This window comes from Fundulus heteroclitus, unplaced genomic scaffold (genome assembly GCF_011125445.2).
Source record: "Fundulus heteroclitus isolate FHET01 unplaced genomic scaffold, MU-UCD_Fhet_4.1 scaffold_145, whole genome shotgun sequence".
NCBI lineage: Eukaryota > Metazoa > Chordata > Actinopteri > Cyprinodontiformes > Fundulidae > Fundulus > Fundulus heteroclitus.
The window spans coordinates 410,354-435,154 of NW_023396557.1; the positions used below are offsets into that span (position 1 = coordinate 410,354).

Consider the following 24,801-nt stretch of genomic DNA (forward strand, 5'->3'; position numbering starts at 1 on the left):
GATCCACTCATATTCGTTTGTGATTTTTGATGATTTGTTTGAACTGTTCTTTCGCCAGGATGGAATGATGCAACACAGCTAAAGACTGCAATGATTTTAGATTTTAGAGTGTGTATACACTTGTATATACACTCTGAGATGTGTAGGCTCTGCACCGGAAGGCGGAGCATTTATTGCTCATGGAAACTGAAAGTTAAAGATCATTCAGTCAGACTGAGAGGAGAGGAGAGGCTCCACTGTGTTTTAAGAACGCTACGGTTGTTAGCAGGCAGATTAGAGCAGCTATGGAGATGGAGCTTCTTTTACTGCTGACCATCTGCCTTCTGATGTTTAGTGGAAAAACGTTTGGTAATGAAACCGGTAAGAAAAACAAAAATGTTTATTTTATAATTTTATTCATTATACTGTTTTCGGATATTTTTCGGATATGTATAACTAATGTTGGGTATTCTTTACTAAAGCATTCGTGTCAGTTTTAAATAAATCATCTGCTGGAAATGTAAAAGTCTGGACCTTGACTGTTTGCTGCATGAATAAGCCAGTCGGCACACCTTGGTCTAGCGGTGGTTCAGGATAATGAGAAAGCTGCATCATTCTTCACAGCAGACGTGATGCTAGGAAAGAACAGCAAACAGGCTGAAAATCGTAGGCAGCCGCATATTCGTTCAGGTTTTCTGAAAATATATCGACACATTATATTAAGAAGTCTGTCAATTCTGATGGATCGCACTTCAGCCTTGCTGTGCGATCATCCCGATAAGAATTTGCTCAGGCACACAAGGAAATGATTGCGTCTATCTGGCCTCCTGTCCGTGTTCTTCTATCATGCTTGTAAAGTAGAGATTACCTTTTATTGAGTTTAAATGTTGCATCATTTGTATCGCAGCAGATAATCTGAGGGGAGGATGTGCGCTGCGTCTTTAAAAAAAAAATACATATAATCTATACAGTTCATGCGCTGTTTACCTAACGCTGCCAACTGGTTCTGCATCTATGTGCCCAAAAAAGGAGCTCTGACTTCCGGTGTTTTTACAGAACTAAAACTTTTAATCATCTGAGGTGATTTGGCTTCAGTTAACTCTCATAGTGGAAAGAAAGCTTTTGTCTGTTTAATTGAAGAAAACATAAATGAACAGCTTGAATCTCTTACTATCTATTGTTAAAGTGTGAATAAACTATGTCACTATTCTGTTAAAATATTATTGAAGTAAATTTAAAGAAATAAAACTGAAGAAGAAAATTGGAATTAAAGAAAATAAGCTTTTAATTAATTCAGTTTATGTTCTTTTCTCAGCAATGTTTATTTATTTTGTTCCAACAAAGCTGTAATACCAGTTTGTATGGTTGATGTGGACGGCAGGCAGAGATTGTGTAATAGATAATATTTGTCAGACAAGCTGCTACAAGAACCTGAAAAGATAAATAAATCAAGTTTTTTTAGGTTCTGGTAAAAAAATCCAGTAATGTTACTCCGTGGACACGAGGGCAGTAAAAGCCTCTGCCTTCACAAACTTCATAAAACTCCACAGACTTTCTGACAAACTTTCTGTCATCAGAACCTTACAACACCGGGCCGAGCATGTCCCTACTAACACAGAAGCACAAGGAACAGAAACACATCAAAGATGCCCTCCAAACCTGTGGGTACCCTAACTGGGCTTTTGTCAAATCAGCAAGAAAATCCAAAAGACACGCTGCAGAACATAATGGTGAGAAGAATAAATGCAAAAACATGGTCATCCCATATGTTGCTGGAGTCTCTGAAAAACTCAAAAGGATTTTCTCTAAACACAAGATCCCAGTACATTTCAAACCAAACAGGACCCTCAGACAGAGGCTGGTGCATCCCAAGGACAAAACCCCCAAACCTAAGATGAGCGAAGTGGTGTATGCAGTTCAGTGCAGTGAGGAATGTTCTGATCTTTATATTGGAGAAACAAAACAACCTCTCCACAGACGCATGTCTCAACACAGGAGAGCTACCGCCTCAGGTCAAGACTCTGCTGTCCACCTACACCTTAAGGACAAAGGACACTCTTTTGAGGACTAAAATGTCCACATTTTGAACAAAGAAGACAGGTGGCTTTAAAGGGCGTGAAGGAAGCCATCTACGTTAAGAGAGAACAACCAACCTTAACGGAGGAGGAGGACTTAGGTCTCAACTCTCAAAAACTTACAACACAGCAATAGGGTAGTTCATGCGTGACGTCACGCGTGACGTCAGCGCTACATCCGGGTCCCGCGGGTAGGCAAAAAACAGTACTGTTCTCGTCTACTACATGACAAAACGGGTGATTTACAGCGTACTTTTAGTTTGTTTATTTTTGGAATCTAAACAATGCCTACGACTTGTTGTGCTCCCGGTTGCAAAGAGAGGCATTCCAAATCGTTGGATGTACGTTTCTGTCGTTTACCGAAGGAGGAAGGACGAAGAAAGAAATAGATATTTTCAATGAAAAGAGCGCAGGCAGACACTCCCAATGGACTGGGGGAGCCATCATACTACGACAGAATTTGCAGTCTACACTTCATCTCCGGTAAATACAACTTAATTCTGCTCTAGTCATTGTTCTACTTAAATAGCGGCGGAGGGGAGGTGGCGATCTCCACACGGGCCGCTTCTCCGGCCCGTGTAGCAATCGCCACCTCCCCTCCGCCCGTTTACGGGCGCTAGTACTTCTGTGTTTACGCTGCAATGTCAAAACAAAAACACCAAAATAATCTGTAGTAAACAATGTTTTTTGTTAACCTACCGGGCGGGTCTTCCTCTCTGCTGAGACGCGGTCTGTGTCCAACGCCGCTTTCTGCTGTTACACAAACATGTCTGAACATCCATCCATTTTCTGACCCTCTTAATGCCTCATGGCGTCGCGGGGGTTGCTGGAGCCTTTTTCCCGATATAAAATAATTGTAGCCGTCCAGTGGTTTCAGGGGCTTTCGTGCTCTCTCGTCTGTACTGGCCTGCCGTGTTTATAAGGCAGCTGTAGCTGTATATGTCGCGGTACGAAACCCTTGGCCAGCATTTCACAGACTCGCTCCGTCCCTTCAGGCTTTTGCTGTGTGGATCTGGCAATCTGATACCATCAACCATCAACTTACTCTTAAAACGATCTTGTAATACGTTATCTAAAGAAGAAAAATACGTGGAGAACTCGTAGGTTTCTCTGTTTGCGTCCGCCATTGTGTTCGCCTTTTGCCTACCAGTCCGGCGCGCATGCGCGAAAAACCCGCATTAAAACAATAACAATGAACTACCCTATAGGGTTGATTCCATCCAATTATCGCCACTATCCTCACCTCCATACGGGTGATAAAAACATAACAACTTTAACGACTCCCCATTACAGAGGCGTGGACCAGTTTCGGTTTAATTTGCAGGCCAACAATGACCCTAACAACTCCCCATTACTAAGGGGTGGACCTGTTTTGGTTTAATTTGCATGCTATCTTAGTCATTACAAGGCCTTGGTTGGGCAACATTATAAAGCTTGGAACTCCACACTACTCCAGACATTTGAATTGAGAAAGCTTTCTGGTTGGAAAGTGAAACGTCTTCAAACTTCAGAAAAAAGTTCAGTTGTTTTATTTTATAACATTTTTGGAATGACCATGACCTGGATGACTGAGAATCTTCACCAACTCCACAGACTTTTTTTGTGTGGGTTTCTTTTCTTATGTAAGGGAAAACCAAACATACACATATAAACCACACTTAATATGAAATAAATAAATTCAAGAGCATTTTCTTTCTGTTAAATGCTATGAAGCTGACTTGATATTCAGTTTACATATTCTCAAACTTTTGAGAATATGTGAACTCTTAATGATGCATGTTTTTATTTTTCAGGTCATGACAAGATTATCATCAAAGAAGATGAGGATGTCATCCTACCTTGCTCTCTCAAAACAATTCATGAAGATGACAAATCAAATTTTGACTGGAAAATGGATGACAAGGATGTATTATTATATGAGAGTGGCACAGTTAACCCTTCCACTCAACATGATCAGTTTAGAGGTCGGGTCTCTCATTTTCAAAATGGGGAAAAGTCTGAAAATGCTTCAATAAAAATAATAAAAACAAAGGTGTCCGACAGTGGACAATACACCTGCATTGACATTAACCAACTTCCTCCAGAGAAACTTAACCAAGTTGTGCTTACTGTAGGTGAGTATTTTATGGAGCACTTAGACTAATTAGTTTATTTATTTCCATCACTGATTAGTACTTATTTGTCTGCAGAAGTATTAAAATGACCACAGAACTCAAGTCAAATTGCTTTTACATGGAATTAACATCCTAGTGTGGATTACTGACAAACCTCAGAATAAGTTCTGCAAAAAGCCATTTTATAAGAAGCCTTTTCTCTAACAGTTTTTTAATAATATTCAGGAAATGTAAAATAAAATAAGTATCAAGAAGTACAAATAAAACGAGACCAGCTAAAATCTATGCTGAAAACGACCTACAAGGCATTCATGTCAAGAAATAAAGCACATTGAGATATCTACAGCTGTAAAAGAAGCAATATCTAAAGACTATGTCATTTATTTTCAATTGGAAAATGTAGTTGTGTATTGTGACCTTGATGTATTTTTGTCTATTTTCTCTCTTTTGCTTCTGAGATTTTAGGTGGCGTTTGGTTGTCATGCCACTTACCATTTTCAACTGCTTTGCCTTTATTCATCTGGCTCAGATACCTTAAGCTTACATTTAGTTATTCTTGCAATTTAGTAATGCTACCTGTTCTCTGAGGAGATGTAAATACCCAATCAATGATGATAAGGCCAATTTTGTCTGTAATGTGACTTGGAATGTGTATAATATTTGATATTATAGCTTCTCTGTTGATATAATGATGACATTTTTAAAATGTGTTGAGGAAAAACTTTTAGTTTCCTCATCAGTTTCAGTTCAGTTCAACTTATTTATATAGCGGCAACTCACCAGACATGCCGTCTCACAGCACTTGACAAAAAAGTAAACTTGATTTAATCATACAGTCAGTGGATCCTCATTTCTGCAGCATACAGATTGTCAATTTAAGTTCAATCTAAAAGTGGGACTGCACAGTGGTGCAGTGTTGCCTTGCAGCAAGAAGGTCCTGTGTTCAAATCCAACCCTGAGTCTTTCTGCATGGAGTTTGCATGTTCTCCCTGTGCATGCGTGGGTTCTCTCCGGGTACTCCGGCTTCCTCCCACAGTCCAAAAACATGACTGTTAGGTTGTTTGGCCTCTCTAAATTCTCCTTAGGTGTGTATGTGTGTGTGAATGGTTGTTTGTCCTGTTTGTCTCTGTGTTGCCCTGCGTCAGACTCCAGGGTGTACCCGCCCCTTGTCCATTGACAGCTGGAGATAGGGATATGTGTGTTAGAAAATGGATGGATGGATGGTTTAAAAGTTTCTCTCTCAGGAAACCTCTAAGGAAAGATTGCATCGAGTCACTTACATGCAGCATTTAACTCCTCATGGACAGTGGACTGTTGCCTGTGTTGTGTTTTTGACTTTGCAGCAATCCCTCAAACTGAGCATGTAGCGACAGCAGAGAGGAAAACTTTTCTTTAGCAGGAAGAAACCTCTAGCAGAACCAAGCTCAGTGTGAACGGCCATCTGCTGCGACCAACTAGGGGTTTGAGAAGAGAAAGTTTCCCCATAAAAAAATAAAAAAACAGGGAAGTACTGATCTTGGAGTGCCAATTATATTTAGATAGATAGATAGATAGATAGATAGATAGATAGATAGATAGATAGATAGATAGATAGATAGATAGATAGATAGATTTAATGGCAGAAATAACGCATTTAGGGACTGATGTTCAGAATTTCCAAATAAGGAGCACTAAAATGTGTGGGAAGAAAAATAAATTGTGCGTGCAGTAAGTGGTCGGATTGCTGGTGATCTGCAAAGATTGCGTCTGCAATGGATAAGACGAGCAAAACCAATTGGGTCTTTCCCATTTCAATGAGTAAGTTGCTTGTGCTTCTAGCAGTTTAAAAGCGGCTGTAGAATAAATATGAAGTTGTAAGCAATGGAGTTTGAGGTAATAATGATAATAATATAATAATAATAAAGAGGTAAGAAAAAATAAAATGATAAAAAATAATACAATTTAAAAGATCATCATAAAACCTGGAAATGGATTTACAGCTAGATTTGTCTCTAAATCTCATTTAGCCCGAAAAGGAATATTATAGGAGGGTGGAAATTTTTTTTTATCCCTCTTGCAACAAGTCACGGATGCATCCCTCCTGAGCAGAATATTTTAAATTTTAATTTCTATTATTCCAGAGATGAAAAGGAAATCATAGAAATCTACTAAATATGGGATTTATTCTGTTTCATATTACTCCAAGGCTGGTGACATTAACAACTTTGTAACATATCCTTTCTTTTCTACTAGAATACATCTTAACCTCTTAGGGTTGGTTACAGCCATTTAGCTGTAGACAACTTTATATCAGTCACCGTGGCCGTTTTTGAAAAACCTGAATCCTATTAAATCATAACATATGTGTTATTATTATAAAGTAAACTAGAGGGGGCTTTCATGAAACACAGCAGACTTACCAGTTACCTCAGCAAAAAAAATTGCAATTAAAACTGATTGATTTTCAGATGTTGACCTATTTCCCAAGTTTACGTTTAAAATACATTAAATCGCCTCCAAAAAGAAAAATCAGGTTGCAATTCATAGAGTAGCTTTGCAATTTTCTCTCCAATAAATGCACAACATTTTTAAACAGTGTGATACTGTGGATTACATTTAATAAAGTGCAACACAGGCCATCTCCAGTAGATGGACACAGAGTTAATCAACCATGAATACAAAGTAGACAATAAATCTGGGTAAAACGGGTCTTCCGTATTTTAGAGTAGCCATTAATGTTACATCTAATTTATAATAAAATTTCGAACATGTTATTTAAAGACCGCTGCTTTCATACTCTTTAAAGGGTTTGGATTATTACAGATAAGACACGTTGTTAGTGTCCACCAGCTTTAACATCAGAAATATTTAAAACCTTGACTTATTGGCTGTGAAGAGAATCTAGTCTATTGGCAACAATCTCTGGATAATTGAGCGGACCCGAGTTTGATGAAGGATTAAGATAGGAGCTCTAAAGGAAGCAGAAAGGAAAGAGGACGCAGAAACGTCCCTAATAAGAGATACTCCCCCCTGATTGTCTGATTTAGCAAAAGGGTTGAAAAAGTTCTGAAGCTGGATTAAACGGAGATGCTGATTGGTTAGTTTCACCTGGCCATTATGATGGCAGATAAACTGAACCTCATTGGTCAAGTCTTTTAGCAAAACATTTGACGCTAACGGATGTTTACTGGATCGGAAGTTTGAGGTAGTTCTGATCATCTAAACAAATTTTGCAGACGTTTTTTCTCAGGTTAATTAACTTCCGCTTGGATTTAAAAGTCAGGGGCTATTTTATTAGTTTAGTTTACTTAGTAGGAACGAGTTACGGTTTTATGTTCTTGTTGTTGACTGATTAATTAACTAAAGGTATATCTTTTGCCACATAGGTTCTTACTTTTTTGCTGGTGTGAAGTAAGATGAAACTATGTAGATGCGCTTCGTAACTGGACTGAAAAAAATCTACATTTTATAAGCTTTCAAACAAAGCAACACACACATGTGTGTGTTGCTTTGTTAAACGTTTAACGTTTGTTAAGCGTTTACTGCTACACTAAAGCATGCAGTGTATTTTTTATTACTGTTAATAAGTAAATATTAGGTCGCATACAACCTCCGCGTTGCATAAGGTTAAAGGACAGAACAGGAGAAAAGACAACTGGTGAGTTTTTGATTACGTCATCGACGATCTCTAAAGTCTGACATTTGCTCATCGCCGTTATTTAGATTACTGCTTGTACTTATTTAGTCGTTTTAAGTAAAAATAACACATAACACAGAGCTTAATATAAGTCTGAATAAGTTTGTTTATATGATCAAATTTAGGACTCCTTGTGTAATTGTATTGTGAAGGATGAACACGAAAAAAATTCAAGGAATTATAAATTTATGGAAAACATTTCTGTTCACAGGTGCATATGCAGAACCATCAGTCAGAACAGTCAATGAAAATGATGACTGGGCACTGCTGAGGTGTAAAGTTCTTGGTGCTTCTCCTAAACCCATTGTAGTCCTGTACAACAGCACTGGAAACAAGGTTTCTGATAAAGAACCGCAGATCATTCAAAATGGCAACCACTATGATGTGATCCTGGAGACCACAGTGACCAAGACAGACAATTATACCTGTGTAGCCACACAGGAGGAACTTCATCATCAGTCTAATGACACTACATTTGTGCATTTCGGAGGTAAGTTTAGCCAAGTGCTATTTTTTTTTAAATGCACAGTAATTGTTTTTTTTATTTTTATTTCTATTGTCTAAAAGAAAGACATCAGTGACTTTCACATGTCTTCGTGGGTTTTAATCTTTAATTAAACTGATTAAAAGAACAATAGTGTTGAGAGCTCTTAAAACATTTTAAAATATAATCATCTATTTTGAATGAAAATTGGGTCAGTAACAGACATTAATATATGTGTGGTTAAAAAACAAACAAGCAACAACTTAAGTTACACACAAACTTGCTGATTTATAAAATATAGTGCATATTCACAGTGAGAATCAGACCAAATTAGTAAGAAAGTAGAAATATTATTTGTAGAAAGAAGACAGAGCATAAAATAAAAACATGAATAAAATAAAAACAAAACAAAAAAAAATTAGTGATATACTGATGATGAATTAAAAACAAATATACAGTAATATAAAAAAGTCTCAAGACAACATGAAACAAAAGATGTTTATTTCACAGTCGAGGTGTTGCAGTCTGAAGAGTGATCCCCTTGAGTTTAATATGTGGTCCTTGGGACCATGAGTAGATTTTGGTTTCAAGGACCTGAGGGCCAAAGTTGGAGTTTGTGGCTAACAGTTCAGTAATAAAGGAAGGACCTTAACCATGTAAGGCCCTGAAAGCAAAAGTCAGGATTTCAGGATATTGAGTTTTAATTCCATCCACTCTTTCAAATGTGCAACCAAAATCATAAATCAGATATTTTCTGTAACAAAAATACTTATGTACTTACTTTACTTTATGTATTAATAAATGTAATTAGCAAGTTATTGAGCAGTCTTGGGTTCAGGGGTCCGTTCCTTGTACCTCGCTAACTCAGTTAGTTGGATTTGATTGTTGACGGTTTGGCATGATCTTGGATCGTTTGGTTCTTCGAAACTCATCCTGGACTTGTTGTTATAGCAACATGTGCGCAAATTTAAGCCTGCTCGAGAGCAGGTTTATTTCATGTAAACAGGATTAGATTGCAGCTTTATAAGCGGAGGAGATAGGGAAGTCTGTCCAACCAGTGCACTTGGACCACCTATTGGCAGAGGACTGGACAGAATTGTGGAACACCATTTTTTAATGTTTAATAAAAGACGAAACAAATAATGCTTAGTTCCTGTTGTTTTATTTAAACAATTCTTTATAAAGAAAAGGCAACAAGTCATCTTTTGCCTGCAATGAGAGATTGTTATGTAAAGTCAGCAATACTACTGTCAAATGGTGTTTTAGAACTTACTCTGAATGTCCTTTTGAAGCAACTCGATCTCTAGTGCAATTTTTCTCTTTTTCCAGTTGTGGAGTTAAATTTCTCCTCTTAATTTGTGTTTTTTTTCTGGTCAAAATTGTCAAGATTTGTCTTTGATGAACCCAGAACCACACACACAGGACTAAAGTTGAGGAGTTTTATTGACAGGCTTGATGGGATGGTGGGTGATGTAACCAGTAATCCAGGTATACACAGGTACAGGGGTGTAGATGAAGGCAGGAGCTGACAGCCTGGAGAGAGAGTTCAGCGAGCCCCTTAACTGGCAGCAGGAGTCAACAGTTCAGTCCCAAGTCAGCCAGAGCGCAATAGCAGGTCCTTCAGGATCACAGAAAAACAAACCAAAAACAGGCAACAAGATTTCCAAAAAACATCTAACAAATCTTACAGAGGCAGGGGCGACTGGGTTCCAAGAACTAAGGCAGACTAGCATAGAGAGGGTGTAGGTTGATGACGGACCGGCAAAGTAGTGACAGCAGAGTGAGGCTTAATTAGTGAGGCTGGCAGGTGAAATGAGTCTGGCTAATTAGTGGCTGGCAGGTGTGACTAACTGCAGTGGAAGGAAAGGCTGAAGTGAGGGGAAGGAGAAACTAAAAACAATAAATAAAGTCAAACCCTAACTAAAACTAAAACAAGGTGGAAAAACCGAAAACCAATGGCAACAAAAGCCGAATCAAAACTAAACCATGACATTATCCCCCCCCCCCCTCCCCCCTCAAGGCCGGTCTCCGGACGGCCTAACAAACTAAACAACAACCAACCTAGGGTGGGTGGAGGGTGGTACGAATGGCGGGCTTGGGTCAAACCAAACAGATCAAAGCAGGGTGGGTGGAGGGTGGTACGGATGGTGGGCCAAAAGCAAACAAAAAACTACCCACTCAGGGCGATCCGAAACAAAGGAAAAACAAAAGCGGACTAAAAGGGGTCTCTAACAACCCCTGGTAGGCAAAACAAGAACGTCTAGCAGATGCTGAAATGCAAACATCGCCACAAGGAAAGTCAGGCGAACATTGCCACAAGGCAAAACGGGCAAGGCCAGACGTACTAACGCCAGAGGGAAGAACGGCCGCACGACAGCGCCAGAGGGAAGGAACGGCCGCACGACAGCGCCAGAAGGAAGGAACGGGCGCACGACAGCGCCAGAGGGAAGGAACGGCCGCACGACAGCACCAGAGGGAAGGAACGGCCGCACGACAGCGCCAGAGGGAAGGAACGGCCGCACGACAGCGCCAGAGGGAAGGAACGGGCGCACGACAGCGCCAAAGGGAAGGAACGGGCATACTTAACGCCAAAGGGAAGGAGCGGGCGTACTTAACGCCAAAGGGAAGGAGCGGGCGTACTTAACGCCAAAGGGAAGGAGCGGGCGCACTTAACGCCAAAGGGAGGGAACAGGCGTACTTAACGCCAAAGGAAAGGAACGGGCGTACTCAACGCCAAAGGGAAGGAACGGGCGTACTCAACGCCAAAGGGAAGGAACGGGCGTACTTAACGCCAAAGGGAAGGAATGTGCGCACCACAGCGCCAAAGGGAAGAACGTGCGCACCACAGCGCCAAAGGGAAGAACGGGCGCACCACAGCGCCAGAGGGGAGAACAGGCGTACGACAACGCCACAGGGAAGAACAGGCGTACGACAACGCCAGAGGGAAGAACAGGCGTACGACAACACCAGGGCTCAAAACACACGCTGGAGCACGACTGGCATACAGAAACGCCAGGGGAACCCGCCGGGGCGTGCGGGAAACGCCGGGGCTTGGGGAAGAGAACGCCGGGGCGTGAGGGAAACGCCGGGGCACAAGGGAAGCAGGAACATCTAAAACGCCAGGGAACAAAAACGGAGGGCGTACTAACACACCAGGGAACCGAGGACGTCCTAAGACGCCGGGGAACCGAGAATCAGAGGGCGTCCTAACACGCCGGGGAACCGAGAATCAGAGGGCATCCTAACATGCCGGGGAACCAAGAATCAGAGGGCGTCCTAACACGCCGGGGAACCGAGAATCAGAGGGCGTCCTAACACGCCGGGGAACCGAGAATCAGAGGGCGTCCTAACACGCCAGAGAGCCGAGAACCAGAGGGCGTCCTAACACGCCGGGGAACCGAGAAACAGAGGGTGTCCTAATACGCCGGAGAACCAAGAAACCCAAGACAGAAGGCGTTCTAACACGCCAGAGGACCAAGAAGTCTAAACGCCAGGAACAAGGAGGCGTTCTAACACGCCAGGGAACAAAATAAATCCAGAATACTAGGGAACGGAGGGTGTCCAAACACGCCAGGGGACTAAGGAACTAGGAGGCCAAAACAAAAACCAAGGAAGCTCGAACCAGCCAAAGCTAAGGAGCATGAAACAGCTCAGGACCAGGGGTCAGAAATCTAAGCGAGTGCTAAGACCTAAGGAGCGCTGGAAACTAAGAGCGCAGGACAAAAATAAAGAATCAAACCAAGAACTAGAAAATAAAGGCAAAACTAGAGCAGGGATAACACCACAAAAGAAAAACTAAGGCAAACCAATAAATCAAAACACTAAAGCAGAAAATGGAACTAAAGCTAAACTACAAATAAAGGAAAAACAAGAAAAACTAGGACTTGAACAAGTACACTAACGTGACAACCAGAGAGCTAAAGCTAAACTGTCAAAACTAAGCAAACCTAGAAAACTAAGGCAAAATCTAGAATCCTAAAACAGAGCAGGGAAAACAAAAGCAAACAAAGACTAAGAACTCTAAGAAAACGAAGAACCCCCTAACTAATTCCACACTGAGGAATACTAAATAACTCTAAACTAAGGCCGAGCTTTAACAAAATAAACAGAAGGCACTGGCCTTAAGGGCACAGGCAAAAACGGCTGCTAAGCAAAAGAAAAGTCTTCGTGGAGGTCGTCCTGGACGAGGCAGGCGGCGGAGCAGCATCGCCCGACTAAACCCTCGAGGAGGGCGGCCCCAACGAGGCAAAGTCAAGCGGCACGGAGACCGCGGTCGGCGGCTCCGGCTGAACAGAAAAGTCGAAAGCGGGCGCCGTGGTGGACGGCCCCGACAAGGCAAAGACGAGCGGCCCGGAGTCCGCAGTCTGCGGCTCCGGCCGAGCAGGAAAGTCAGAGGCGGTCGCCGTGGTGGACGGCCCCGACGAGGCAAAGTCGAGCGGCCCGGAGTCCGCAGTCTGCGGCTCCGGCCGAACAGGAAAGTTAAAAGCGGGCGCCGTGGGGGACGGCCCCGACGAGGCAAAGTCGAGCGGCCCGGAGTGACAAAAATACTATTTTTTTTTGTTAAAGATGCCGTTTATATAGGGAATGGATGGCACCTGTGTCATTTTGTGAAAGAAAAAGAAAGGGTGAAACATGCCTCATGCAACAAAAGTAAAAAGAACCTGTTTTTTCCCCAGCTTTTTTCTTGGTGGCTGTTATAAACAGTGGCTTTTAAAAAAGAGGAAGAAGTTGCTTTTTAAAATACAGTATAACAATTAAAGGCTACCATTTTGTAGAATATTCTTGTACTTCACTTTTTTCCCCATGTTCTAGTGGCTCCCATGGAAGCTCTGACACAAAAGAACAAAGTAAATATGAAATTATTAAAATTAAAAAATTCATACTGTAGAAAGTAATAGAAACATCTACCATGGACAGTATTTATGCATTTAATTTGTCTGCTACTTTTTGCCAGTCCTCTCTTCTGGCTTTAGCAGACTTTGAGGTGTTCCCTGTTGTTTTAATTAATGACTCAAATTCGGCATAACCTTCCATTAAAAGCTCGTGTTCTGCTTGGGAGATAAACTGTGGGCGTTCTTTGGCCATGCTGAACAGCCAATAGCAGCGTTGCTGATCATTGTTTCTACTATCGATACATTTCCCCTTTTAAACAAATGCATGACCGGGCAGTTATCTCAGATAACTCAATCCAGCCATACTAATCGTAAACAACAGGTGTGTTCGAAGAACCCAATTAGCCGGATCATGATTAGCCGGATGAAATCATCTTGGACGTCTCATTTGATCTCGGATGTTTTAAGCAACGTACGCAGAATGGACCCCAGAAATATAAATGAAAAAGTTTTGAATTGGGCTTTGATATTGATTAGATACTCTAAATACAGGATACATACTTGGGGACGAAGATGATGAAGAGCCAAGGTGTTTATTTTGGCTCTTCAACTAGATCCTAAAATCAGGTCAAGAAAACATCGAGAAAAAGTCAAAAGTGGTTAAAATGATGTTAATGTTGCCTCACTTCTGATTTCTGAGAGATAGTTTGGAAGTTGTTTGTAGTTTCCCGTCTTAGGGCAAATAGTTTGTTGTTGTTTAAAATGGTAACCTGGGTTCCGTTCTTCGTTCCGTTCTTCGTACGTCGCTTAGTTAGCAGGATTTCATTGTTGACGATTTGGCATGATCTTGGATCGTTTGGTTCTTCGAAAGACTTCCTGCACTTGTTGTCATAGCAACATGTGCGCCAGCTTAAGCCTGCTCGAGAGCAGGCTTATTTCATGTAAACAAGATTAGATCATGGCTGTATAAGCGGAGGAGATAGGGAAGTCTGTCGTAGCCATGTCCATTTTTACGACAGCAACCTGTTGCGGAAGGTGCAAGAATAATTTGCAGAGTTTTTCGAATAAATCGCGTATTGCGCAATAGACAGGATCCTTTAGCGCAGCGCGACAGTCATAATACAGACAGTGTAATTGTAGAGAGATTTTCTTGGTGGCTGTTATAAACAGACAAGCACATCATTTAACATTGGCTTTTAAAGAGGAAAAAGTGGTGTTGGAGCCATAAATCTAAAATATTTAAGTTATTTGTATGATGGTTTGCTTTTTATTTTTATCCTATTCAGTAAGAAGATTTGTTCGGGCCATTTTATTGTGAAGTTTAGTTTACTTTGAAAGGCTTGCTTCCTGTCGAGCAGTATATTGTATTAGAAAAAACTATGGATGGATTATCTAGACACGGAGCAATACAGTTGTACCGTGTAAACTGTGGATGACTTGGAAAAGGAACATTTTAATTGTTTATGGATAAAGATTTTTTTTTTGTTAAAATTCCCAGTTTGCACGTGTCCTTTACTTCCCGTGTCTAAGGAATGACACTGAAATTTGGATCTCTTGACATAACAAGTGCCTTTTTAAAATAAAGTATAATAATTAAAGGCTACCATTTTGTAGAATATTCTTGTATTTTACTTTTACTTGTCCCCATGTTCTAGTGGGTCCTGTGGAGGCTCTGATATAAAAGAACAAAGTAAAGATTATTAAAATGCAAAAATTCATACTGTAGAAAGTAATAGAAACATCTACCATGGACAGTATTTACGCATTTAATTTGTCTGCTGCTTTTTGCCAGCCCTCTCTCCTGGCTTTAACAGATTTTTGTTTTTTAGTGTTTTAATTATTGACTCAAATTCGGCATAACCTTCCAAGCTCTTGTTCTGCTTGGGAGAAAAACTGTGCGCGCTCTTTGGCCATGCTGAACAGCCAATAGCAGCGTTGCTGATCAATGTTTCTACTATCGATACATTTCCCCTTTTAAACAAACGCATGAACGCGCAGTTGTCTCAGATAACTCAATCCAGCCATACTAATCGTAAACAACAGGTGTGTTCGAAGAACCCAATTAGCCGGATCATGATTAGCCGGATGAAATCATCTTGGATGTGTGATTTGATCTCGGATGTTTTAAGCAACGTATGAAGAACGGACCCATGGTTTGCAAAGGTTGTATACAGAGGTGGGCCAATCTGGCTTCAGAGAGTAAAAACCCTGACAAATTTTTCCTCATCTGTTCATAAAACCAGGTGATTTTAAAGTTTAGTCTCTTCTATGCTGGAATTGTAAATGGTTGGAACTAATCTCTGTAAAGGCTTTTTACTTTCTAAACCTGGATTACCTACCTACCTATCTCTGGTTGTGTATTAGAATTTTTTTTTTCTGTTTTTGATAAGATAAACAGTAACTTTCCAGCTCTGTGATTTGCTGCTCAAAATAACAATTCCCTGTTGTTGACATGTTTTCCCATCGAACCAGCAAATGGCAGAGTTTCTGTTGATTAAATTATTGCCTGATACACACCAGAAATCAAACTTATCTCTCTGTAATGTATTAGTTTTGTCAGACTTCACTGAATTTAGTCATAGAAAGATGCAATGTGTGCTTGGTGAATATTTATTCGATTATCTGCTGATTTGGTAAGTTGCATTACCTTTTCATTACCTTTTAAGAAAAAATAGCTATTTTTTATCGACAGAAACAGAATACAAAAGCAAAAATAGAGCCTTTAATCCTGAATGGATGGACTCCTTTTTATTCACACTGGAAGCACTAAACCAGTTTGTCTGATCTGTTCAGAAACTGTGGCAGTTATGAAAAGTGCCAAGTTGACTCATTTATACTAACGTAGTCCTCCTAGAGCCAGGTTTCTGTGAGACAAAATAAATCAATCTGATTATCAGAAATCAATTCATTAACTAACAAAGTCTTTGGAGGGAGAGACCTTATATTCAATAGACCACATTTAATTGTTATATTTTTTGGTTCAAGGTGAGCCATATTGATTTTTATTAGATTTGTATGATTTGTTTAGTTTTTGATCTATTCAGTTTTGGCTGTGGGAAAGGCACCGTCTCAACAGGGTAATGGGTGGGTAACAGTATGCTGCAGTGATGCGTGTTAAACTAGGGCTCTGCTTCCTGGTCTGGACCCTGGTTTGTGTGGAATGTATTAACTTTGTCCGTTTTTATACACTTGTAGGAATGTTTAACATGCTTTTATATGCTTCAAAGTAGAATGTAAGTAGATTAGGGTAAAATGTGCTGTTTGTGCAAAGACCAGGAGAGGGTCTCAAGGCCAGGTCAGCAATTAGCAGAGGAAATGTTTTCAAGGCCACCATCAAGCGAACCAAGAAATGAGAACAACTCCATTTATGGTATACCAGGTGTTAAGGAGTATAATGGAACTGAATGCATCATTTTGTTCGTGTGACTCTTTTGAAGTTAATAAAACGAGCTTGAACTGCAGGGAGAAGCAGAGTCGCGGCCCGCACCTGCTCTCCCTTCGCGAAGGTGAAACTGAATTATGCGTCCATGGCTGAGTTTTTTGTTCTAAGTCCTGCACACGAATTAATAACAGTTGTCAGCGTTTAGGAGAACTAATAAATCCGGCCAGACTCCTAAAAAGAATAGCTGCACCATCCAAAGTGGGATGGATGCCGTCTCTCCGGATCAGACCAGGTTTTCCCCAGAAAGTTCTCCAGTTATCAATGTAGCCCATGTCGTCTTCAGGACACCACCTAGACAACCAGCGGTTGAATGATGACATGCGGCTAAACATGTCATCACTGGTCAGATCAGGCTGGGGACCAGAGAAAATTACGGAGTCCGACATTGTTTTAGCAAACTTACACACCGAAGCAACACCAACTTTAGTGACCTCCGATCGGCGTGACTTGGTGTCATTACCGCCAGCATGAATAACAATCTTACTGTATTTACGCTTATCCTTAGCCAGCAGTTTCATGTAGGATTCGATGTCGCCCGTTCTGGCCCCGGGCAGGCATTTGACTATGGTCCCTGGTGTCTCTAGTGTCACGTTTCTGATTATAGAGCTCCCAGTAATCAGGGTTGGCTTCTCAGTGGGTGTGTCGCTGAGCGGGGGAAATTTGTTAGAAATGAAGACGGGTTGGTGGTGAACTGGGGGCTGGAATCTAGAGCTATGCTTGCTACAAACCATCACCCAGCCGGCCTGGTTACCTGGCTGCTCGGGTGCTGATGCTGGAGGATCGCTACCTGAAGTTACTCTATGTGGCTCCGCGTTAGCAAAGGGCCGGCTATCAGCTTGTTTTTCAACAGCACGGAGCTGGGTCTCCAATTCTGACACCCTCGCCTTCAAAGCTACAAAAACACTACATTTATTACATGTACCATTATCACTAAAGGAGGCAGAGGAATAACTAAACATCTGACACAGAGAGAAGCTTGGACCAGCCAACAATTCAATCATGAGCCACATGCGGGCCCAACACAGGAATCAACTGAACGTCTTCTCAACACAGCAAGGCTGCCTGAATGAAGAAAGAATAATAGCCCGGCATGCTTTTATATCCGGCCGTTCTCATCTCCATGGTGATGAGATAAGATCTCAGGGCGATAGTACCAACTATGATGCATGCTGGGAGTTGCAGTTTGTCACGTCATAATGGCATAACAATTTCAACCAGTTGATCTCGCCACCAGTTGATCTATCACAACTGCAGGTCATGGCAACAAAGCCCCACAAGATTGGGGCTTTGTTGCTATGACCTTGTTTTGGGTCTATGTCATACATAAAGACTCTTTCATGGCCCATCTGTTCTAGGTAAGGGATGACGGTCCTTATCTAAGTCATACATGCCTCTTTCCATTCCACCCCTGAGCTTGACTGTAGGGGTGGTATTCTTTGGGGTTAAACTCACCATTTTTCATTCTCTTAACATGGATGCATGAGTTGACGCTTGATTTTAATTTTAGTATCTACAGACAGGGCTTCTGCTATGTTAGGAAGAGACAAGGGGGCTGTTGCAAGACTGAAAGAGACCATGCTGAGGACAGGCCTACTTTGATGCTGGACTGACTCTGGATCTAATAAAATTATACATGCAATTAGGATATTGTTTTGAGATATCCTTTTTGTAGAGCAAAACTGCCCTGACAAATGTAGGCAACCATCTGTTCTATATGGTATGCCTGAAACACTGCAACAGAACATGTTTAACAAAAGAAAAAATAGGGGTGAAGAATGTGGCCACAATATTGTATGATGTTATAACTGTAAAATATTGTTTTAACAGGATTCTTCCTACATAAAAATCTCCCCACATAAAGAGAACCAGAGAGCTTTCAGAATTAACCCTAACTAAAAAGAATGTATTTGAAATAAACAAAAACAGGTATGTAACAATGAGAATTTCCTATGTTCATTACTGTTTACAAATTCATCAAGGTTATCAGTTTAATTTCACTATAGACATTTACATTATTAGCAGTGTTGTAAGTACAGTAGTTCTAACTTTTTCATTTTATATTTTTCTTCAACACGTGCTGAATGTCTTCTGTGTTAAATGATACCTGTCAGGTATAAATACCAGTCCACAGCATTAAACACATGACCTTTTAGGCTACTGTAATAGAATCAAAAATCTTTATTGATATAATCTGGTACCATGGTGAAATTTCTTTTGGGACAGACACCAGTTCAGGATGTACACAGATGACTGACTGACTGACATTTGCACTGACCAAGCATGCTACCAGGAATCTTAAAGCATGCAAAAATAGTCTTTAGGGTCTGGTAATATTCATATCAGAGTCCAAAAAGTCAGAGATCAGTCAATCTGCAAATGACATGAATCTTTGTGTTGCATTAAATTATCCCTCAGTGCTCCCTCAATAATACACTCATGCCCGCAGTAAATATTGTGCAGAAATCTTAACCTTTTAATTACAGAAATGTGCAATCAGACATTTCCTGAGAAATTATTCTGTGTAAATAGCAATTCCAGTAGTGTGATTGTAACATGTAAAAGACCACGAGGTGGACTGGTGGTTTACTTGTTTCTCAGATGGGGTAAGAGCCATTACAGCTTTTGGAAAGAAGTTATTTCTGAGTTTATTAATATTGGATTTAATACTCTGAAGTATTTACCTGATGGAAGTGGGTCAAGCAGTCTGGCCCTTCTCTGGACTTGTGTAGCATCAACCGTGTCCAGATTTATAGGGCAGATAACATCAGCTTATTTAGAGTCAAAGCTATTTCAAGTTCAGAGGGCTTTATACATGGTAAAAGGTCTTACAGAATTTTACTGTAAAGACCAAATAAAACTGTTGAGTTATTCATTTTTCAATACAAGCATGTACAGGTTTCCACTACACGTAATTGATCATGGCGCACCATCACATCAAAATAAAAGCCGCCACACCTTCAGAATGAATTAAAACTATGTTAAAACAATATAAATTTCACATCATAGCTACTGTGAATGTATGCACACATTCTAGTCAAAATCAGAGTTTAAAATTAACTTAGATATCATGAGATGTTAAAATTTACTTTATTTTGAAAAACCAACACCATCAGCTCCTCTCTATATCCAGTGTTGGGCACGTTACTTTGAAAAAGTAATTAGTTATAGTTACTAGTTACTTCTCCCAAAAAGTAACTGAGTTACTAACTGAGTTACTTCACTATAAAAGTAACTAGTTACCCTTAAAAGTAACTATTGCGTTACTTTTTCGTTTCTGGCTTTTTTATTTATTTTTTTACACATTTTTTGCTGCCATTTCCATTCAATGCACCCCCCCCCCCCACACACACACACACACACATACTCCCCCTTTTGTGTTGAACAGTGAAGTGTGGTGAAAGCAGCTTTAATTTTCCATCACATAACTTTCATATCGCGCATGCATTGACTTTTTCAACAATTTTCTCTTGCGGTTTTCAGCAGCAACGGCATTGTTTCTTATGGTTTAATGTTGTCCATATGCCTTCTTTAAATATTTCTAATTCTACTCGCAGGACATGCGCAATTCCAAACTTATTTCCTGTCATTGCCATGGTGAATCACGTTATTTACGTTTCAGTGATCGGAATTTTTTTCATGCTCACGTTCAAAGGTCTGTCGGGCGCTGTGTTTAGTTACCTGACTAATATCATCAGTTCTGAAAACGGACATGCTGAAAATGACAAAGGGAGGAAGAGCTGCTCAGAGTTGCAGCGTTCTACTCAGTGTAGATCGGCTGTTTTTTCTGAAACGATGCTCTGATCAAAAACGCACAGTGCAACCTGCCCAACCATAAAGGCATCTGCCCAACCCATCAATCAGCGGTGCGCTCCGATCAGCACCTGGCGCTCACTGAGCTGGGCCGTGTTACACCATCACACCAGAGTTGCAAAATGGTTTAAAAAACTTGGTTTATTATTATTTTGTTTACAGTTCAGCTTGGATTTTATTTATTGCGCAGCATAGCTTTGCTATGCGCGTTGAATCCAGATGCTGTGCACGATTGCACACGCGCGCAGTTTAGAAGGAACATAAACAGTTTGGCGCGTCAGTCAGTTCGAAACAGTTCCTGTATCGGTCACGTAGCGCATACGCACATCGACACAGGTTTTGCTCTACGAGCTCCACTCATGCGCCGGCGCATCGGTGTTGCCGGACCCATGTTCTTGTCCTTGTCGCTGTTTAACTCAAAATAATGTGCGTACCTACAAGAATCAAACGCTGTCTTCTCGGCCATCTTGCCGGGGTACAAACACAAGTAGCTTACACACACAGGTGCACGCGCGCACACACACACACACACACACACACACACACACACACACACACACACAGAGGCAAGGAGCAGGGTACAGACGCAAGCAGCCGCATCTGACTAAATGCAGAAAAGCAGGGACTTCACTTTCTTTATCGAGGGACAAGTAACGGAGTAACGAGTGCTTATTTTGTAAAATAACGGAGTTACTGATTACTGAATTCGTTACTGAAAAAAACTAATAAGAGTACTCTAACGCGTTACTTATAACCCCCAACACTGTCTATATCGCTGGAGACGAAACTCCAGGGTTTCCAACTTAGCAACTCCAATCAGCTTGATCTTAGCTTGGCCTGGCCGCAAGAGAGGAGACAGCTTCACGCGGTCTCAACTCAGTTTTTCCTGCAACAGCAGAGAAAGGTTACAAGCAGACCGTCTCAGTGTCAGTCGACTGTTAAATTCCAATTTTGGTTTAACAGAAAACAGACTTTACTTAGCCTGGCCGGCATTGCAAATTTCTGTGGGTGTCCAAACCCATTCGGACCCAGGTGTCTGTTTCCTCAGTGTGAACCACTCATCACGAGGGCTCACAGACAAAGAGAGCTGAGAGTGTTCCTGATGTTGCCCAAGCAGCGGGCAAAAGAGAGCGTTTGTCCATGGCGAGGCGGTCTTATATAGTGACCCCTGCTGTGAGAACAGTCCCCTGAAGGAATGTAAAAGTCTCACATTTCAGTAGCTTTAAACTTTAGTTTAATTCCTCATGGCTTGATTGCACAACTCCTCTGTCATTTAAAATTAATAAAATTAATAATTCAAAAACACAAGTGAAATAACACAAAAAATTAATTAAACAGGACTTACCATGACCTTTTATGAAATAAACAGACAAAATTAAAACTTTGTAAGACGTCTTGATAAAAACTCTTTCAACTGAGGACCTGTGACATAACATCAGTCCAGACATCCTAACAGGTGCATCATACAGAACCTTGACGACATTTCTGAACAATTTGACACACCCAGTTGCAGCATAGCTGATATTTCAGCTATGCTGCAACTGGGTGTTTTACTGCTTTCAAATCATTCTGTGACTAAGTCTGCCAAACATTCTAAGCTTGTCATTGAATGTTCTTTACTTGAGCGCTAGCTGTGGTGATACTGCGTCTTCTGTTTTAGTTTTAACTTGGCGCTCTCGTGCCTCATAAAACTACTTCCAAGTCTCATCATAGTCCAAAACGAAATTGAAAAAAATATATTTTTATTTTCATTCCTGGGCCACTCTTTTACCCGGCTTCTTCTCATCCCCTAGACATTTTAGGCATATTTTGTAATTCAAATAGAAACTATGAAGGGACTGAAGGGAAGCTGAGATAGGAGGAATATGATCTCTCTTTTCAATTTTACTCAGAACTCTTTCTGTAGCATTTTGGACCTGCTGAAGGCTTTTAACTGCATTTTCTGGACTTTCTGATAATGAAGAATTGCAAACATCCAGCAATGAAGTAACAAAAGCATGTATTAGTTTTTCAGCATCTCTCCTGGACAGAATATTTCTATTTTTGACAATATTTTGGAGGTGAAAAATAGGGCAGTCCTAGAAATCTGTTTAATATGTGATTTGTGGGATTTATCCTGTTTCATGTTACTCCCAAGCTGCTGACATTAACAACTGCCTAATATTTCCTTTCTTTTCCCATTTAGAAAAGGACAGAGCAGGAGAAAAAACAAACGGTGAGTCAGATTTCATCAACAATGTTTACTTTTTATTTTTTCATTGTTTTTAATTGTAAATCAAGAAACTGCTCATCATAGTTTATTCAAATTACAACATGTAATGAGGGTTATCATCTTTAAGTTAAATTAACAATACATAAGATAAGATAAGTTAGTCTTTATTGATCTCACATTGGAGAAATTCACTTGTCACATCAGCTCAATAGTCAGTCAATAGTCAGGAGAAGGTGCCAAAAGTAGGAAAAGGTGCATCAGCAGACGACAGCATAGAGGAGGGCTGAGGCCATCACAGAGTCATAGAAGGTCTTAAGCAGGGGTCTGCTCATGCCAAAGGACCTCAGCCTCCTCAGGAGGTGGAGGCGGCTCTGGTCCTTCTTATACAGAGCGTCGGTGTTATGAGTCCAGTCAAGCTTATTATTGACGTGAACACCCAGGTATTTGAAACTCTCCACAGTTTCAATGTCCTGCCCCTGGATGTTCACAGGTGAGTGAGGTGGGAGTCTTCTCCTGAAGTCGATTACCATTTCCCTGGTCTTACTGGTGTTTAAGCACAGATGGTTCTTCTCACACCAGTCCACAAAGTCCATAATGACCGACCTTTACTCCAGCTCGTTCCCCTCCGACACACAGCCCACAATGGCCAAGTCATCAGAGAACTTCTGAAGGTGGCAGCTGTCAGTGTTGTAAGTAAAGTCCGAGGTGTAAAGGGTGAAAAGAAACGGAGACAGAACGGTACCCTGGGGGGCCCCGGTGCTGCAGAGTGCCACCTCTGACTGACAGCCGTGCAGCCGCACGCACTGAGGGCGGTCAGTGAGGTAGTCGATGGTCCAGTCAGCTAGATGTTTGTCCACCTCAGCGTCCTCCAGCTTCCCCCTCAGCAGCACCGGTCTGATGGTGTTGAAAGCGCTGGAGAAGTCAAAGAACATCTCACAGTGCTCCCGGTGGTCTCCAGGTGGGTGAGCGCGCACTGCAGCAGGTAGATAATGGCGTCCTCTACTCCGATGTTGGGCCGGTAGGCAAACTGCAGCGGGTCCAGGGTGGGGCTGTCCACGGTGCGCAGGTGTGCTAGGATGAGGTGCTCCATGGTCTTCATCAGCTGGGAGGTCAGGGTGACTGGTCTGAAGTGGGCCGGTTCCCTGGCGTGCGGTGTTTTGGGAACCGGTACCACACAGGAGGTATTCCACAGGGTGGGGCCACCCCCAGCCTGAGGCTCAGGTTGTAGGTGTAGCAGAGGACCTCACAGAGCTCATCTGCACAGGTCCTCAGCAGCCTTGGGGGGATGCCGTCTGGTCCTGCAGCTTTCCTCTGTTTAAGCCTCCTCAGCTGTCCTCTCACCTGCATTGGTGTGAGTGTGAGGGGGGAGGAAGGCAGGACCAAAGGTGTGGATGGGTCGGGGGTTGATGACAGTGGCTGCAGGGGGGATGGTAGTTCTCTGGGGGGCTGGAGGTTGGAGACGTGCGGAGGGTTGACGGCAGGGAGGGGGCCAGTGTGGGTGGAGTCAAAACGTGTGAAGAATGTGTTCAGTTCATCTGCAAACTTGGTGTCACCGTCTGCAGCCCTCCTGGTCCTCTGCCCAAAGCCGGACATGTTCTTCAGACCTCTCCACACACCTCTGACGTTGTTCTGCTCCAACTGCTCCTCCATCTTCTTCCCATAATTCTTCTTTGCTACCCTGATCTTCCACTGGAGCTCTTTTTGAACTCTATACTGCTCCTCTCTGTCTCCTGAGGGGAAAGCCCTCTTCTTCTGGTTCAGGAGGACTTTCAGCCCAGGGGTGGTTGTTTGCAAAGCATCGTAGCTGTCGTGTAGTCACAATGCTCTCCACACAGAAGTTCATATAGTCAGTGATGCATTCAGTCAGGATGTTGATGTCATCACCATGACAGCTTTGGAACATGCTCCAATCTGTGGTTCTGAAACAGTCTCTCAGTGGCCTCATCTGACCAGACTTTCACTTACTTCTTCTGTGCTATTGTCCTCCTCACCAGTGGAATGTAATGGGGGAGCAGGTAAACTAGATTGTGGTCAGAGCGTCCGAGTGGGGGGAGGGGGGCGGAGGTGTAGGCGTCCTTAACATTGGCATAAAAAAGGTCCAGCGTTTTATTGTCCCTTGTTGTACATGTGACGTACTGGGTGAGCATGGGGAGGGTGGAATGAAGGGGGGCTTTTAG

At 41.8% G+C, this 24,801-nt stretch overlaps 1 protein-coding gene across 4 annotated transcripts in view; it reads left to right on the forward strand.

Moving 5' to 3' along the window:
* Positions 1–233: 233 nt before the first annotated feature.
* Positions 234–24,801, forward strand: part of LOC105922873 (butyrophilin-like protein 2) — a 39,977-nt gene continuing 15,409 nt past the window's right edge. For 3 of the 4 annotated variants that reach the window (XR_004928429.1, XR_004928431.1, XM_036129194.1), the window contains exons 1-6: positions 234–360; positions 3,848–4,168; positions 6,401–6,408; positions 7,775–7,805; positions 8,056–8,334; positions 22,598–22,627. Coding sequence is in view for 1 of the 4 variants with exons in the window: in XM_036129194.1 (XP_035985087.1) it covers positions 285–360; positions 3,848–4,168; positions 6,401–6,408; positions 7,775–7,805; positions 8,056–8,334; positions 22,598–22,627 (745 nt within the window). In the remaining 3 variants the exon portion in view is untranslated. The remainder of the gene's footprint in view (positions 361–3,847; positions 4,169–6,400; positions 6,409–7,774; positions 7,806–8,055; positions 8,335–22,597; positions 22,628–24,801) is intronic. The other variant, XR_004928430.1, reaches the window with a different exon arrangement.